Source organism: Corylus avellana, chromosome 2, assembly GCF_965113065.1.
Source record: "Corylus avellana chromosome 2, dhCorAvel1.hap1.2, whole genome shotgun sequence".
NCBI classification, from domain to species: Eukaryota; Viridiplantae; Streptophyta; class Magnoliopsida; order Fagales; family Betulaceae; genus Corylus; species Corylus avellana.
In genome coordinates, this window is record NC_142491.1 from 3088765 (window position 1) to 3104216 (window position 15452).

At 36.1% G+C, this 15452-nt stretch overlaps 1 protein-coding gene across 1 annotated transcript; it reads right to left on the bottom strand.

Annotated features, from left to right (window-relative positions):
* Positions 1-583: 583 nt before the first annotated feature.
* LOC132179643 (cyclin-C1-2) lies at positions 584-14182 on the bottom strand. Its single transcript, XM_059592402.2, has 9 exons — positions 14054-14182; positions 13600-13706; positions 12532-12571; positions 9060-9104; positions 7670-7788; positions 7439-7553; positions 6532-6582; positions 3419-3566; positions 584-1105 (listed from the first exon to the last, which is right to left on the bottom strand). The coding sequence occupies exons 1-9, from the start codon at positions 14083-14085 to the stop codon at positions 1007-1009; spliced, it is 756 nt and encodes a 251-aa protein (XP_059448385.1). The 5' UTR covers positions 14086-14182; the 3' UTR covers positions 584-1006.
* Between the last annotated feature and the right edge of the window lie 1270 nt (positions 14183-15452).

Sequence of the window (15452 nt, forward strand, 5' to 3'; positions counted from 1 at the left end):
GGTTTTTAAATCAGCCTTTATCAAGAAAAAAAAAAAATTAAGGGTTGATGGACATTGCTACATCAATCCAGTTGTATGAGAGCAGGATGAGAGTTGAATAATTAGCATTACTCTTCTAGCATATAGATTCCAAATCGTCTCTTTTGGCAATTACTCGTGGTGTCTGATCTCAAAATGCTGCCAAGATTTGCACTTTGCTAAGGATGAGGCGCTCTACTCGAACGCTTTCAGCAATGTGCACTCCTTTTGCCTCATATTATCAGTCTATTCTTCGTCATTATCGTGTCGCTGTGGTGTTTGTTTGGCTTCATTTCTTTTGCGAAAAATTATTGAATATGTCCCTGTAATTGTAATAAATAAATGAACTTATAAATCCATGTTGTATAACAGCCCCTTTTTACCCCTAGAATGGGTGAAAATGGTCTAACACCCTATAACTCTTTCTTTTAATTTTTTTTTTATAATCTTTCATTTGAGAATAAATTTATAATTCAATACGAGCTTTATCAAAAAATTGACTAGAATTTGTATGGAGAGATTTGAACATTGCTTGTCGTTTTGGCCACTGGAAATTGAATAGTAATCATCCTTGAAACTTGGGAGAAACTTGCTTGTACAATTATATTAAGAAAAGACTGGTTCGCAACACTACAGACATATATTTCGAATTAATTACTTGTAAATGTCAATGTATCTAACTAGCTTTGAACAAATCCAATTGACATAAAATAAGGTACATGTTTGCATACATGGCAAAAGCTACAAGCAGCTAGACTGATTTAACTAGCTTTCTTATCTGACCTTTGCTACATTAATCATCTCTTTCACAACATGGTGATCTTACAGAGCATGCCACCTCTAACATTTTCTGCCCCTTTTGACAAGCATGGCAGCAAGTTAACCCACCTTGCTTGATAAAGAGCAGCTTTCCAACACCACAAAGACCAGAAACTCTATCTTGGTCATATCAAAGATAAATAGCATTATTTTCCCACAGGATAACCATTTATGGCTTTAGCTTGCTGAGAGCAGCAATGATTCTATCATCTGTGATCATTCTCTGGTTTTCATAAAAGTCCAGTATCTCCATGGAGATGTTTTTCACCTGTCAAAAACATGCACATCATTCATAATTTTAGAAAGTTTAAAGAAAATACCTGGACTTTTTACAAGCTACAAAACCATAATCATGAACTCGATAGAAATCGATTGCAGCTTGTTAAACTACATGGCCTCGCATGCAATGCGCATAATAAAGCACAGGATTTAGCACGTGCATATTAGACAATTTACATGACACTAATACCTATTCATTGCATAGACTAGGTAAATTTCAGTCAAAGAACTATAGATTCTCAAATCTGTGATGGGTACTTTTTTTTTTTTTTTTGATAAGTAATGTAGTATATATCCAAAAAAATGCAGTGCGCCTCTAAGTGCACAAAGAGTATACATAGGAAAACCCACATTAGCCCACAAAAATACCCCATAAAAGGACCCTAAACCCAAAAGAAGCCCCGCATTAACCCACAAAAACCCCAAAAGAGGACCCTAAAACCCAAAGAAGCCTAAAGAAACCTTGATGCAAAAAAACCCAAATCAACCCTAAGCTCACAAGGCAAGCCTAAACCACCCTTTCTTTGACCCTACTAGAGCCACAGCCTCTAGCCTCAAAATTAATGGAGCATTCCAAATTTTTGAGCTCCTTCTTCCCCCTAATATTTGAAACAAAAACCCCCTATTCACGGTACCGATCCTCTTCAATGACCGAAAAAAGATTCAAAAGGTGCTTCTCATCACCCTCAAAAGTCAATGCCAAAGTGTGAGCGAGGATAGGTACTTTACACCTATAAAATCAACTCCATCAAGAACTACTCTCAATTTCTAGTCCCCATTATTTGGCATGTGAACCTCTAGTTGCCCAGGAAATAAGAAAAACAGAAAAGCTATAGGAATACAAAAGAAAAGAAAAGATATTACAATTTACAAGGAATTTTCGAATTTAACAGTGGTACTCTTCTAATCCAGGGAATAGGGCATAATAATGAAGTTGTGGAAATTAAAAATGATACAGGCTACTTGCAAATGCTCCAAGACAAGCAACTTGGACTTTGACTTCGAGGTGAATCAAATAAAAGATAAAGATATCATTTTACAATTAGACAGCAGTTGAAATATGACCTTAAATAGTGTATGGTGAATCAGGATTTACATACCTGTCATGTTGAGCATCATTAATATTGAGCCCACTCTAGAATATTGGTCAAAGCAATGACTAGACAGCACTGCCTCAGCAGAATCCCCATATAACAGACCCTAACACTACATGTCACTATATGTATTGTGGATTCCAATACATATAAACTGATACATAACTAAAGAGTAGATGGCAATACCCTACATTTTGGGCCTAAGATCACAAGAGTCTTTTGCCCCAAAAAACTGAGCAAGAAGAACATACAGTTTTGATGAAAATTTTAACGTTTTATAATGAACGCTGTTAAACTAGAATCATACATTTCATTTACAAATTTTATATGGTGTAATGAGCAAACACGGAGGGAAATAAGTGAACTTCATTTCCTGGTACAATTTATACTTTATGCTTATATTCACAGGACAATGCCCTCATTTATTTTTTGATGACAAGAAATCCCTCCAAGGTAGGATACTTCGTGTACCCACCCCTGTCAGGTAAACCTTAGATCTGTGCAAAGGGCCCCCTCCTCCATAAGGATCAGATAATACTCCGGCTTCACTGGCACACTGACAAACTGGCCCCAATGAATTGTTTGCATCCAACGAATTTCAACTAATTTCATTACCTCTTCCAACATTCACCCCTATGGCACAAACAGTATCATGGCAAAGCATAGAGGATATAAATCAATAATATGCTTGGTTAGGGAGAAAAGAGGAGGGAAGGAAAAGGAAGGGAGGGAGAGAACTTTCTCGTGTTTGGTTGGAGTTAAGTGGGGAAAGGCAAGAGAAAGGGAAGGGATTCCCTTTTCCTTCGGCCAACCATTTGGCTTCCTCCCACTTTGGGAGGAAAAGGGAAGGACGATGAGAGAGGAGATAGCACATTTGCTTTTAATTTTTTCTAAGAATGGGACTTTTCTACCTCCTTTCCATTGGTTTCTCTGTTGTAAACATAACTATCTAACTTTGGAAAATTAGGTTGAAGACAGGGCCCTGAAACAACGATTGGGATTTTACATAAACCATGATATGTCATTAATGCTTTCAACCAAATACTATGCCCAGATAAGGGCCACACATTGCATAGCAAATAATGATATGTCCTCTGGTAAAAAGGAAGCCCAAAGAGGCTGCCAGTTTATGGTTTTAATGTAAATTTAATTGAAAAGAGGCAAAAAAAAAACAGAGGACAAGAACAGATTTAGCTTGGAAAAATTACCACATTCATATCAACCCGGAGCTCTTCAAACCAGGCAGTGGTATCTTTTTCCCTGAGTACACTAGCAATGTAAAGGCAAGCTAAAGCTATCAGATGTGGAGCATGTACAAGAATAAGGTCCATCTTGTAAGTGTCATTCACAAGTCCCCTGAATGTTTCAAAACATCAAGGCTACATCATTTTCGTGTCCTTGTAAATCAATTGAAGCAAGAAAATATTGTAAAACAAAGAAGGCCAACTATGCTTATGGGAATTGATTGCTGGCACAAAGAAAGGCATGCCATTAAATATATCAAGAGGAGGATGTAGAGATAAAGAGGTACAGCTACTGCAACACTAATCAACTTTGATGAGCACTTCTCTCACTTATAGATTTTGAAAGGGGCAAAATTATATCTTCATAAAGTAGAACAAAATCAATCTTTTTTATGTGTACCATAAAAATCTGACAATTGATGGCTGAGAATCTAATGAAGAGAGGATAAATTCTTGTGGACTAATGTCGCGCATGCAAGAGTCATTGTGGCACAGTAGATCATTTTCACTAAATTGTATGGTGGCAATGGATCTATGAGCACTAGTGCTATTTATTTGGGGGAACAGCAGCTTATGCCAAGAAAGTTGTGGAAGTGCTTACATGTTGGAAATGGAGGTTTCATTGCCATGCAAAATTTTAAATGCTTCCCTCTTTGTATTATGTAGAAATTGTGGCAAGAACATAATAATTGAACATTTAACTGTCTTGAGCTTAACTAGAAAACTCTCAAGATCTTAAGATCCTGCTATGATTGGATGAATTCTCTAGGGCAGCCTTCGTTGAAATTCTTTTTTAGATTTCTTTCATCTTTTAAATTTTTTTGATTGTAACCTCTGCGAGAAGTCTGTATAAAATTTGATTGCTTATCCAAAAGATAAAATTTAATTTCCTAAAACAAGAAAAGGTATCTTATCGATACGTTTCACATGCAAGATACCCATCATTCTTGTATTTATAGTAAAAAAAAAAAAAAAAACTAGCTCATTCATCAAAATTATCAAAGAGTGAGCTTATCTTTTATTCTCTCTCACCCCCCCCCCCCCCCCCCCCCAACTTTTTTAATTCTATTTATATATTTCTAAGACAGCTAAATTTGTTTCCCCCATTTTTGCCCAATGCTTGTTGAAAGCTACGTATCCAGCATGAATTTGTCAATTGAAATAGCTTTTCTTGTCCGTGTGGTCAGTCTCACATTTATTTTCTTCAGCCTTAAACTGATTTTTCCATGAACAGACGGTTTTCACAGGAATATCAATATGCAAACATTAAAGGCTCAAATAGGCCAAGGTTCATGTACCCTACCTTAACTTTTAGAGTCTGTACATCTATGATAAACACAATGTAATATAGAAACTACAGAATGAATGAAAAACTGCAGTAGGCATTTTTGGGATTCAGACAGTGATCCTTCAAATGCCATTCTCCTAAATCACCACTTCAATATTTGCTTGAGAAAATTCAAATGATGAAGATGGCTGATTATCCACTTTTCATTCCTCTCTAACGAAAGGTATAAGTTTCAAGTCAAATAGTTTGTAGTATTATTTATGCAATCGAAGATTTAACCAGACACTTTAAATCTGAATCACGCAATTGACAGAACTGCAGGAATGCCAACTCCAATAGCTTCTTCACAAAAAAGCAGAAGCAGCGAAGAAAAAAAAAGAAGGTTAAATTACCTTCCCCCCCCCCCCCCCCTTTCTCTCTCTCTCTCTCTCTCTCTCCAACTACCACTAATTTACACATTTCCCAATGAATTACCACCTATCACACTCAACCTCCTTGAACTATCGTTTCTTACAAACAAACAAAAAGCCCGCCTTTAGTCAAAATCGTTAAATTAGACAGAATATGCGTTTTTTAGACATAAAATGATGGAAATACCCTTAAATAAAAAATTAAAACTAAATAACAAATAAAATATTAAAAAAGAAAAAGGGCAAGGAATCAGGAGTGGTCGCCGAACCACCCCCAAGCATTGTTTGGGGGTGATGCAGCCACCACCAAAACACATAGGCGGTGGCTGGCCACCCCAAGAAAGTGTTTGGGCACCCATTGCCACGCTGTGGGTCTAGAGTGACCCACGGCAACTGGCCGTCATGGGTCTACAGCGACCCATGGCTATTTTTTTTCTTTTTTCTTTTTTCACCTTTTATTGTTTTTTGTTTTTTTGCATTCTAGATTATTTCCTTTTTCTTTTGGATTATTTGAGTTTTACTTCTTTTTTTTTTACTTCTTTTTTTTTATTTTTAAAATTTCTGTCTTTTTATTTATGTATTTGTATTTTAGAACTCTTAGGGATATGTTAAGTAAAAATTTAGTTTCTAAACTTAGGGTCTTTTCGTCATTTCATTTTTTTTTTTGTACGATTTTCACTAATGGAGAGTTTTTTTGTTAACAAATGGTAATTGAAGGTGGCTGAGCATGATAGGTGGTAGTTCATGCAGACAACAGTAATGATCAGTAGTTGAGGGGGAGAAAAGGTAATCGACCCAAAAAAAAAAAAAAGATCACTGGCATGCCTGTGGGCCATGTTATCAGACAGAACATTGACCTCCCCCCCCCCCACTATAGCTTACTGTACAACTAGAATCCATGCCATATATTAAAAAAAAACAGAGACATTGACGGAACATATTTGGACAAAATTATCTCAAATATCCTTGGGAATACCAAAACTACCTAACAGGGGATGGACCCTCACAGATTGACTTTATTTTTCTTTTGCTGTTTTCCCCTTCTTTTTTCTGCTCCATTACCTCACCTCTCTCTTACGTTTACATGATAGAGATAGAACCCCAATTTATTTTTAACTCAAGCTCAATTCCAAAATATATTAAAGTTATCTGTAGTTTTAATGAAATCTAATAATCCATTCCAACTATAATAATGTATGCAAGAAACGTGGAAAAAAGGCTAGTAAAATAAAAGAAATAGTTGGAACATAACTATAACAGGAATAGAAAAGCTATATATTTTCATGAAAAATACAAATAACAAAGAATTGATAAGCATGGTGATATCTGTCCTGGAAAAAACCTCAGAAAATTGAATACGCTGGAAATTGGACTCTTACCAAGTTAATTGAGTCATACTAATATCATTCAGGCCTGCATCCTGAAGCAACCTGCCATAGCAAAGAAAAATGGAAGAACCATTGTTACTTCGGAAGATATCTCGCTGGGAAGATCAAATATCATTTCAAAAAGGATCAACTAGTCCAAAATCATCCACATAGATAATTGTTGACATCTTTGGAACCAAAGTAGCTTTTCTTTTTTCCTACAGGGAACCCAAGGTAGCTCAGGATTAATGAAATTTGCATTTGCAGTTCCACACTTGTATGACTATATCGAAGAGGAAGTGAATTCAAGTATGCAAATCCTAAAAGTAGAACATACCACTGAATTAGTTATATCCATTACAAAAATCAGTTACCATCAGGTATGATGAGGGAATATGGGCATGTACCTAACTTAACAACACGATGACCAACTGGATATCAACTAGAAGTTAAAAAGGAATATGAAGACTAACTGCATTAACATTTCGACCAAAACATTTAATCCAAGATATGCAGATACAAATCACAAGACAAACCAAATATAGACACAGTAATTGATACTATATGGTAAAATCCAACCGTCTAATCATTTGTGGCCAAAAAGATGGAGGAACAGGAGAAGAAAAATTTAGTTGTTGCAGCTTATATAAGGTGAGACACCAAGTCAAAACTGAGTGACTATAACTGAAATGCATCACATGGATTTTACAAGATGTTATGTTCACAATCAAATAATTCATCAAGTTGATCAATTGACTTTATCTGTGAGTTAAATAGACCTTCATGTAGCTCTAATCAAGGAAGAGAGCTCACCTCAAAGCAATTAGATATACAATTAATTCATGGAAGAGAAAAACCAAACATGTCACAATTTTTCAAAGATGTTTAAGATACATGATAAAGAGGATGAAATACTTACTGAGACAATGCTCGGTAAGGATGGAATACAACTAAATAGTAGTTGAGTGCTTCTAAGATCTTCATTTCCATTTCAAGGATGTCTTTGATCTCATACCTATGCTTTTCATCAGCATCTGTGAAACAAGAAAAGGTTGGTTCTAAGCACTTCACACAATAAGTAGAATGTCAAAAATGAATCTGGAGGGAATTCAAATGATTTAGTCTAGTAAGTTCAGTATCAAGTACGTACATAATTTTTTAAGATAAAAAACAAGAAGCCTGGCCTGCACTGTGCTTTCTTCTGCTTTTGATGCAAGGTACAAGCAGGTTGGAGCCACAAGACGTGGATCATATTCTGTCATACTCTTTCTGAAAGAACAAAAAGCAGTTAAGTTTGGCAAGCGAAAGCGCCTCTGAGTTTTAAGCATATAGGAATAATATTATTGGTGAGGAATGTTAAGGTTCCTACAATATATTTATGCAGTAAACCAATTGACGGAAAAATCATAATTGGCTCAAGATTGTCCAGGAGTGAACAGTTAGTGCATTACTATTCAAGAAACCTTAACCAACAAGCAAAGGAAAAGGGTAGCAAAAACCCGATACCCTTGTGATGATAGAGGGATTCCCTAATTACAGATAACAATTGATTCTAACCGAATGAGTCTCTAACTGCAGCAAAGATGAGGATGAATATCAGAAAAGAAAGGGGTAAGGGAACATAGCAGTTAATTTGATGGGTAATAATAATAAAGTAAAATTTAGGTGCATCCGTGCATAGATTCTCCATCAGTAACCAAAATTACTGACCCAAGCCCAGAAAGAGGATAATTGAAGATGGCCAGTATTATAAAATAAAAATCAAATAAAATAGGTATTTTAAAGGTGAAACATGCTTGCAGAAGGAATTATCGATATAACCAATTCTAGTAGTTATCCTTACTATGGCTTACTGAACATGTGATGCTTTCTTTTAAGCGGTTGAAGCAGAAAATTTTGCAAGGGCTCTACCTGTCTCAGTTTTTATGGTGGTACTATTGCCAACCAGTTCGTCTTAAAACCAATAATATTTTATATCTTGTGTTCTAATTTGCCTGTTCAGCACTTCACTCTTTTACATAAAAAATTACATGTTTTAAACTTTAAAATAGATAAGCACTAGAAACTGGCAGTTTGTATAGATATGCTGAATTAATAGGGATGAAATATTTATGTCCCCATATATGAATGCAGCTATTGCTCACACCTAGGGTTATGAACAAGAAGCAAATCAGCATAAAACCATTGCCCCATTCATTTATTTTATATCGTGTATAACCAAAGATGAATAAAGAAACTAATTGAGCATGTTTACATACACTTTGTAATGACATGTAATATGAACAATATAAGAAGTGCAATAAGTTAAAAAATAAATAAATAAAAACTAAAAATAATAAAAATAAAAAATAAAAAAATGGCTTAGCTATTTACCAGGATCACTTAATACTATGAACTAGTATTAATCAATTATCAAGTGGTTATTACAAGTTCATATGAACTTCATAGTTGTTACTAGGACCAAAAGCAAAGCATAAGCCATGAGCTTGTGGTCACTAACCAAGTCTATTTATTCCCTCAATAGGTAATTACTTAAATACCTGGTGTAAACGCGTCTCATATATGCTACTGCAGTAGCTACAACCCTGAAAATTTTGACCAGTGTATTAGAGATCCAATCAATTGGTGAAATCTGTCAAATGCAATAATTTCTTACAACAATTTTGAAAAGTTAATGAAATAAAATTTACTGAATTAATAGTTTTTATGAGAATCCAGAGTATACCAAAACAACAATAATATAACAGTACCTAATTGCCCAATAATTCTTACAAAAAAAATCAATTAAATTCCAAATCTATGCAAATTCTAGAAGCAGCAACACCAGAGGCATGTTGAGAATAGGTGAATAAACTTCAGAAGTAGATCCTAAGTAGCAAGTGTCTAAGACTAGAGAGGTTCAAATGAGACAGCACCCATTATTTGCAATCAGTCAAAACAAGCTTTGAGTAATTCATAAAGATTCTATTATTTTCCACCAGCAAGTTGAAAATGGTGTTTAATCAATTTAGCCATCGAGCATGGTTCATTTCTGGTGTTCTGTTCCAGAATAAGCGACCTTTGTCATTTACCAATAAGCATCAGTTATCTTTCCATTAAAATCAATTTTTCTTTTAGCAAGCCCAACCATTACAAAGTAAATGAATTTAACTAAGGACAACAGCTGCAATTGTATACACCCCAGAACATCAACAAACATGGTTCTAGATCATGTATTTTGGACTTGGTTAGACCTTATTCAATTACAAAAGAAATTACATTGCAACATCCTTTCAACAAAAAGACTCCCGCAATCTTTCATTTTTTTTTTTTTTTGATAGGTAATGTTCATATATAAAAGCGTAGAGGGGCGCAACCCTAGTACACAGGAAGTATACAAGAGAATACCTAAAAAAAATTGAAGAAAAAGAAAGGAAAAGAGAACAAAAGCAAAGGAAAGAAAGCCCAACAAAAACCTTAAGACAAAAGCCCTCCCATCCAAACACAAAAGACAAAAGCCCTCACAACACCATAAACCCTAAGACTAAAACCCTCCCACCCAAGATCCAAAAAGAGGCTCAACGATACCGCCCTTGTGCCTTGCCTTAACCTCGCCGATTGGAAGTAAAATCATCGCCATAATTGATTGAACTCTTCAAGTTGAGCAGCTCCCTAGTGTCTTTATACTTCGCCCGAGCGACTTTTACTTCCTTATGAAAATCCTCTTCAATGGCGTCCAACATTGCCAAGGCTGGATCCTCCTCTTCGTCATAATCCCAATCGAGGGGGTTGGGAAAATCACACTCATCAATCTCCTTAGACGGATGACAAACATCCAAAGGAAAAAGGACCTCAATCTCTCCAGAAGGACCTAAACCTACCGGCCAATATTGGGGTTGTACCAACCCATCCCAACTGGAATCCTCCGTCCCCAACAACCTCCGATAATGTCAACAAAACAATCGGCATCTTAGACGCATGAGGAGTACCTTTCTTCGCTGATCTTGAATTAAGGAAACCCCTCCTTAATAAGCTAGGCATCGGAGCAGCTGCAGCCCCGATCTCAGCTACGGCCTCAGAATTAACAAACCCCGCACTCGGAGGTGATTGATATTGCACCGGAGGAGCATTGAGAGCCTCCACCGCTTCCAAAAGTAAGAACTTATTCACCGGCTTGCCCCTGGCTTCCCTAGCTCTCTGATAATGCTTCAACGTCTACTTGTACACTGATCGGACTATAGGGGCCCCACTCTCCGACATCACCGGAAGTGTACGAAGCCTACCAACCAAAGTTGTTGCTCCTGGACCCAAAGGATTCACCAAGACCCCCTCAACAATTCCAGCAAACTTCTCCGACAGAGGAAGAAAAGCCTGATTAGCCCACAGGGCATCTAGCAAGGAGCCCGAGGGGTTTCCGGAGAGAGAGGAGCTTGAAGACAAGTGCGAAGAGTGAGAAGCCTGAAGACAACCAATCATCGGAATCGAAGCAACCTACCTGACCCCAACAAAACCTTCCGCAGACTTATCCAGCGTGATTGAATCCGACCCAAAAGACGTTGGAGCGTTCGTGACAGAGGAGAAGGTTGGGTGTTCCAACGTAGTGGTCAAAGCTGGAACCAAGCCGTGACCAGAGCCAAGGTCCAGACCCGATCTTGAAAGAGGAAGCTTACCCATAACTGAAACGGGCTCCAAAACGTCAACCCAAGCTGATTTCGAACCAATATCCATATCCGAAACCAGATCCAAACCCGGATCCGAAATGTGACCCAAACCCGGTTCAAAACCAGGCTCCAAATCGTGACCTAAACCCGCTTCATGGACTGACCATGTATCTCGACCAAAGGCAGTAATTGCAAGGGCCAATATACCAACCCTTTTCCGCCTACGTTTGGGCTTCAAAACTAACCCAGCTAGGACCCGATCCAACTTAGATTGAACTTGCCCTAGAAGCCTCTTCATCCCCTGATTGCCGAAAGTACCCTTCTTCTTCGAACTCAATGTCGCAGCAACCGCCGCCGCTAGGGAATTGGGCAAACCCTCGCATAGCAATCCAAGGCAGTTCACAGCCTGTCTCCATTAGACACCGTCTCGAAGCAAGTCGACACCAGAAACAGGTCGATAAAGCTTGAGGAAAGAACCTTCAATCCAACAGCTTTCACCTCGACACCAAAAATCGAGCGAAGGACTTCCACGAACAACCACCCAGAATTAACGACCACCCTCAGACAATTCCGACACCTCCAAGAACCTTCCTGCCTTATTACCTCCCCTGTGAACCATCGTAACCTTATCTCCCTCATGGTAAGACTTGGCGATATCTTCCTTCACCTGAGACTGACTAGCTGCTTCCACCGTGTCCACCAACCAGGAAGAACATTGGTTGCTCGCAAAAATATACCCTACGAATCCTTTTCTCCTTTCCTCCAGATGAAGGTCAGGACACCCATCCTTTGCCGAAAAGCAAAAGGATTTTGCTTCAAAGGAGAAGTGACATTCCATGACAAACTTACCAGACCCTAGCGCGCTGCGCCTATTGCGCCACTGCTAGGGCTAAGAAGGACAGAAAATTTGAGAAGAGAGAACAGAGCGTTTGGTAAAATGTTAGTACTCTTCAAACATTTGGTAAACGTTCCCACAATCTTTCAAAAAACATAATATGGTATTACCATAAATCAAGCCAACTTCTATCAAAATGTTTCATCTTTGTCATGCATTATAGATTTAATTATAACTATACTTCATGTATACCAGTTTTTGATCCAATCACAAGGTAGAACAGCTAGAGATTCCGATTGTCTAATAACTAGGAAAAATTATAATAAAATCTTTTAAGAAGTTACTACAATCACTGTCAAGACTAGCAAACTTCTGAACAGTGTCACGCACCCTACAGATTACATGTTAACCACAACTGCAAGAAACCATCTAAGCGAAGGGAAAAAAGACTAGCAGTTCTAGGTGTAAAATGAACATCAAAAGCATAATTATGAAAAAACAGGTAGTTTAAACAACATTAGAAGAAAAGGTTGACACCTTTGCCTCACTTTTACAAATTGCGCCAATCTCCATATATCTGAAAAGAAAGTTAAGAAAGAAAATGTAACATGATTTTGATATTGATAGCAAAATTAATAGCAAAATCATGTATGCACATATGAGTGTCAAGATGTGTTCATCAAGAAAATACCAGGATTGATAATTCTATGATTCTAAATAGTAAGTTTGAAGAATCTTCAGTCCACCAAAAAAAAACAATCAACAAAGAAAGTCCATAAAATCAAGAACTGGAAGAGATGTTGTAAAGCCAGTAATTTACTAGTAATTTCCAACGGAAAACCTATTCCTGTCAATAAAACACAAGGACACACATGCACAGAGAGAGAGAGAGAGAACGAAAACACCCCATTTTCGCTTATACATCTAATAGCACAAGAAATTCCAACAATTTAAAACTTTGGTATCATGTTTCACAGTGAAGTCTTATTCAAACCTATTACATTCCATGGACTGCACTAGGAAAGCCCTAATTCCAATCAAATATAGTCAAATTTCTATCGACTTCATTAACAAATACTAACCTAATTATAATATCACCTTCCATGACACAGATGCAACTGTCACTAGTCAGTCTTGATGGAGGAGTTCTTGGTGGAAAAAGAAAAATCAAATTGAAAATTCTGATGCAATATATAACCAAATTGAATATAAATTTCCTACAAAGTGGGTTGTAGGAATTCCTCTTACTATTCTCTAAAAGTGTCATGTGTCCCTTGAGCATGTGAGAAGTAAATGTTTTCTTCTTAATGTTATTAGAAAAACATGTGTTTTTCATGCACTAAGAAACACACAACACTTTTTAGAGACTGGGTTTGAGGAACTCTCCTTCAATTAAATCTAACAACTAAAGCATGAACCGCCAATATTTCCTTCAATTAAAAAGAAAAAAGAAAAAACCCAAATTGGCGAATTTTAATCAAACTGTAAACTTGAAAAAATAAATAAATAAAACTAAAACCACTGAAACCCAGAAAAAATCGTCAAGGCAGAAACAAAATATTTGATTGAAATCAAATAATGAGACGGGGATAGAAAAGATCATACAAGTGGCCATGTGCATCTTTATGAGCTTGAAATCATCAAGAGTGATTCCCCTCTCTTTGTCAAGTGGGTGCACCACATCCACCTCTTCCTGGTCCAAAAGCTGTTTGCTTTAAAACACAAAACACACCCAAATTCAGAAACAATAAAAACAGACACACCCAAATTCAAAAACAAGAACAACAGAAACAACATAATCAAAAACATAGCAAACAAAGTAAAGATGCTGATGTTCCGCAGGTGTGTTTTTGTTTGCCTGCGTTGTAAGGCTTTTGGTTGAGTAGTTCGTGTTGGATATTGTGTGTAGTGTCTGGTTTTCAGCTGGTTTTAATTGTTTCAGTTGTTAATGGATAAAGTAACCATTCATCCCAAAAAAAAAAAAAAAAAAAAACACCCAAATCGAAAAACATAGAAAACAAAGTAAATAAAGAAGAAAAAAAATGGGTTGGAAACATACTGGTGAGACGATGTCCAGAAATTGGCAGCCATATTTGGATCAGAGATGAGAGAGATTCTGAAAGGCTTCGATCCTTCAAGTTTTAATGTAGAAGCAAGAAGTACAGGGTAACAGGGGGGACTCAAAATCCGGGTACTGAAACGATACGTTTCGGTTTCCACCCATTTTGTTGTTCGGATCCAGATAAATCAATCGGGCCAAGTTACCGACCTTAGCAAACCAGGCCTTGAGACCGGACTAAGCTTCAAAGTCTCGTAGTAAAGTAAAAATTCAACTATTAGACCAAAAATAAATAAATAAATAAATTTCTACGTACTTCCTTATGAGTAGAGATTTTTGGTAGCATGGGGACATTCTAGCGCCTGGCAAAGCCTGACGTGGCCAAGATTTTTTTTTTTTTTTTTTTTATCAAAGAAGAGAGATATTAAAGAAAAATACAAATTTGAGGTATTATAATTAAATTTGAGGTATTAGCACTAAATTTGAGGCAGTAAAATCAAATTTAGGATGATAGAATCCATTTTGGGTGATACAATCCCTAAAAGGTTAACTTTCCACCTCTAAATTGTAGTTTTGAATCCAAAAATAAATTTTGAAGCATTAAAAATTAAATATTAACTTATAGAAATTTAACTAACAAAAAAAATAATTAACAAATTTTTATTATTTTTTTTTTAATATATGTCGGACGCTAGGTTGCCAAAATTTGGCAGCCGCATAGTAGGACTCTTGGGGTGTCAAGGCAGGCGGTTAATAACTGTCCGCTAACCGTTAACAGTTATAACCGCTAACCGTTATAATTGCCTAGCGGTCAGCAGTTAGCGGTTATTGGGTTTACTAACCATAACGCCTTTTTATATAATATATTTTTATAATTATAATTATAATAATATTTATATATCTAATATAATCAATTGATCATTAATAATTAAATCACATTTTTGTTTTAGATAATTAAATCACAATGATAATGTTCAATGACAATTCAAATACTTTATTCAAGTTAATCATATTATATTATTATTAATGTACAATAATAATGTGATTCGTATAATATCAAATTAAGTAATTGACATTGGATTAAACAATGTGTTATTTATAAGCACAATTGAAGTATTAATGTTTATCATTCTAATTTTAATAATTTATATATTATCACTATAATTGATATGATTATATCACATGATGAATTGATTATTAAATCATATGATTATATAATAACAAATAATACATATATAATGAGATCATATGATTATATAATATTAAATTAAGTAATTGACATTAGATTCAACAATGTGTTACTTATAAGCTCAATTAAAGTATTAATGCGTATTTTTTGAACAATGTTTTCACCATTTTTTGAAAAAAAAAAAAAAAAAATTAACGATTTAAGATAACC